Source organism: Limulus polyphemus, unplaced genomic scaffold (genome assembly GCF_000517525.1).
Source record: "Limulus polyphemus unplaced genomic scaffold, Limulus_polyphemus-2.1.2 Scaffold6895, whole genome shotgun sequence".
In the NCBI taxonomy this organism is placed as follows: domain Eukaryota; kingdom Metazoa; phylum Arthropoda; class Merostomata; order Xiphosura; family Limulidae; genus Limulus; species Limulus polyphemus.
The window spans coordinates 26,790-29,410 of record NW_013672505.1 but is presented as its reverse complement, the minus strand read 5'-3'; the positions used below and the strand labels follow the sequence as shown (position 1 = coordinate 29,410).

Here is a 2,621-nt window from a genome sequence, read left to right as displayed (position 1 = left end):
GTAAGTTATTGTGAAACAATTACTATAGAAATAACATTTGTGTAAGAATGATAAATAAACTTCCGAGTGAAAGTAAAGAGAAGTGTATAAAGATAGTGATACTACATCCAATGCCGACAAGAACTGTCCAATATCACCAGGAATCATCACTATACAAGTTAAGAAAACTGACTTATATCGTACAATATTGGAATATTGCAATATACGTATCTGTTCTCATCACGTGTTAGTATTGTAAATGTTTTAACATGTATAAGATGTGAGATGGTTAAAAACTGAGTCAATGAGTGGTTTGATTTGCAAATATCATGATGCAACAAGTATGACGTATCTGTTTTTAGTCAGTTAAGAACTACAGTTTCAAGTCGTTTTAGTTTTCTTCAGCTCATGTAAGTCGAGGATGGAAAAGATTACACAAACTAGTTTGATATGTTCATTTTGTTCTTTCACAAAAACTTTACAATAATACATTTGTTGATTAAAAAGTGTTATCTACTGTATATTTCATGGTTAAATATTCTTGTTTAAAATTAAGCCAGTTCTTAGGATTTTCTTTGGAAGAAGTGTATTTCCTGTTTTCTGAAGAGCTCGAAAAACACCAAATTATAGAAAAGTCACTATTTTTTCTGTTTTCATTATAAATTGATATTAAACATATAAGTATCGTGTAACAAAACGATTTAACATAATCTTGACATTTTTACTCTCATATTTGACTAAATACAATATTTTATAACCTAGATGGTCATCTCGTCCTCCGCTACGAATGGCTAGGGCTTACTGCTCAGCTGTAGTTGCACAAGATAGACTGTGGGTTGTCGGAGGTTGTTGTGTTTCTCGGTCCAATAAAAACCACCTACTGAGCACAGGATTGCTCGATATTTATAATATGGACTGCAACGAGTGGGAAACTAGAGCCGAGCTACAAATACCGAGACATTCTGCTGGGGTTGTTGCTTTTGGTAAATACTTCCCTTCTAAAGTGTCGTATTTCTAACATAGGATATTAATATTAATTACTGTACAACAATGAACACAGTAATGTTTAGTCACTATTATAAACATGTTGAATAATCAAATGGTATCAGAATTAAGTAATTCGCTAAAAGATTTCTTTTTTTTTACTCTTTACATTGGTACTAAATATTAAAACAACGTAAATATAAAAATAGTTCATTAAGTTTTTACTAAAGACGTTAGTAACACGATACCTTTGTAGTTGAAGAGCAGATCAACGATTTTGCTTTGCGCTAATAAATCCCAAACAACAATCTTAGAAAAGTATTTCTCTTTGAAACAAACACAATTTATCTAATTAGATTTGTATATACTTAAACTAGAAAATGCAAAATGAACTATGATGTCACTCGGTATCAATTAAATTTGATATACAAACAACTTTCCTACATAAATGTTTTAGTGTTAAAATTAGAAAATCCACTGTCTTATCTAGCTGATATGAAATACGCGATAAATAGAAACTAAATGGGCTAGATTTGACATACTAATGAGGAATATTTCATATCAGTAGTTACAATATAAGTTACATACATACTGTTATTACATAAAAAGTCTAGAAGATATTCAGTTGTTATAACTCCTTGTAAGTATTGTAATGCTCAAGTACTTGTTTAAATTAATCTACATAAAATTTGTATTTTTTGTTTGGAATTTTTATATCTTCTAATAATTGTTTAAGTTTACATGCAGAATATAAAGTAAGATGGCATTACTTTTTACCCTAACTAATAAAGTTGTTGCTGACGCTCTTTGCAGAAGCCTTTATCTATGTAATTGGAGGTATAAGCAGTAAAGAATGGGGGCCAGTTTCAAAAACTGAACTCTTCATGTTGGACGACGAAAGCATCAGAAAACCGAAAGAAATCCCTGATCCTATAACTGGTGTGTCAGTAATTGCCATACCTCCAGTAGAAGCTGTTTTACGAACAAAAAGTCTCAGTTCTGTGATTCGACAAATAATTGACTATTGATTTGCTTACTGTAATTTGGAATGCAAATATCCAAAAATCTCTCCTGAAATGACAAAGTTGGGGCTTTTACCCTGAAGTTTTTAAAATTGTTGAGGTATTAAGATTTGAGTGTAATACATATATGTAATACATATGATTTCCTGTCGAAACATTCTAATGGATGTCAATTTGTTTTTCAAAATCCAAATTTTACCAATTGAAGTGATAACTTATAAAATCAAATGCTGTTTATGGTTGTTTTGTGGATGAAATTTTAGTTAGGACTTCCTGTTGTTTTGTGGATGAAATTTTAGTTAGGACTCCCTGTTTTTTTTTGTGGATGAAATTTTAGTTAGGACTTCCTGTTGTTTTGCGATTTTTTTCAACTTATGTAAATGAAATTGAACATGGAATAAAATAAAAATAACGGTGTGTAAAAGAGAGATTTTAATAAGTAATTTTAAATCAAACTTTTAAGGAAAAGAAAAATTAGTATTGAAAGAGTTTTATGTTGGTTCTGATGGGATATAGTTTCTCATAACAACAGAATACTCCTATGCTATATAAAATATATACACATAAAAGCAATTGTACCTGTAGAATATAAACATGGATCGTTGTCACGGTTAGTATGTTATACAATCACCTAAG

The 2,621-nt window shown here is 30.2% G+C and overlaps 1 protein-coding gene across 1 annotated transcript; it reads left to right on the top strand.

Annotated features, from left to right (window-relative positions):
• The first annotated feature begins 747 nt into the window (after positions 1-747).
• LOC111089647 (beta-scruin-like) lies at positions 748-2,077 on the top strand. The gene is made up of 2 exons (XM_022402536.1): positions 748-962; positions 1,777-2,077. Exons 1-2 carry the CDS (start codon positions 767-769, stop codon positions 1,989-1,991), a joined length of 411 nt encoding a protein of 136 aa, XP_022258244.1. The 5' UTR covers positions 748-766; the 3' UTR covers positions 1,992-2,077.
• The last annotated feature ends 544 nt before the right edge of the window (positions 2,078-2,621 follow it).

What these genes read in the sequence shown, in the direction of transcription:
- LOC111089647 (XM_022402536.1), top strand. Translation starts at nt 767, where the DNA reads ATGGCTAGGGCTTACTGCTCAGCTGTAGTTGCACAAGATAGACTGTGG. An exon ending in TGCTGGGGTTGTTGCTTTTG is followed by an intron (nt 963 to 1,776) that starts GTAAATACTTCC and finishes CGCTCTTTGCAG; the next exon opens with AAGCCTTTATCTATGTAATT.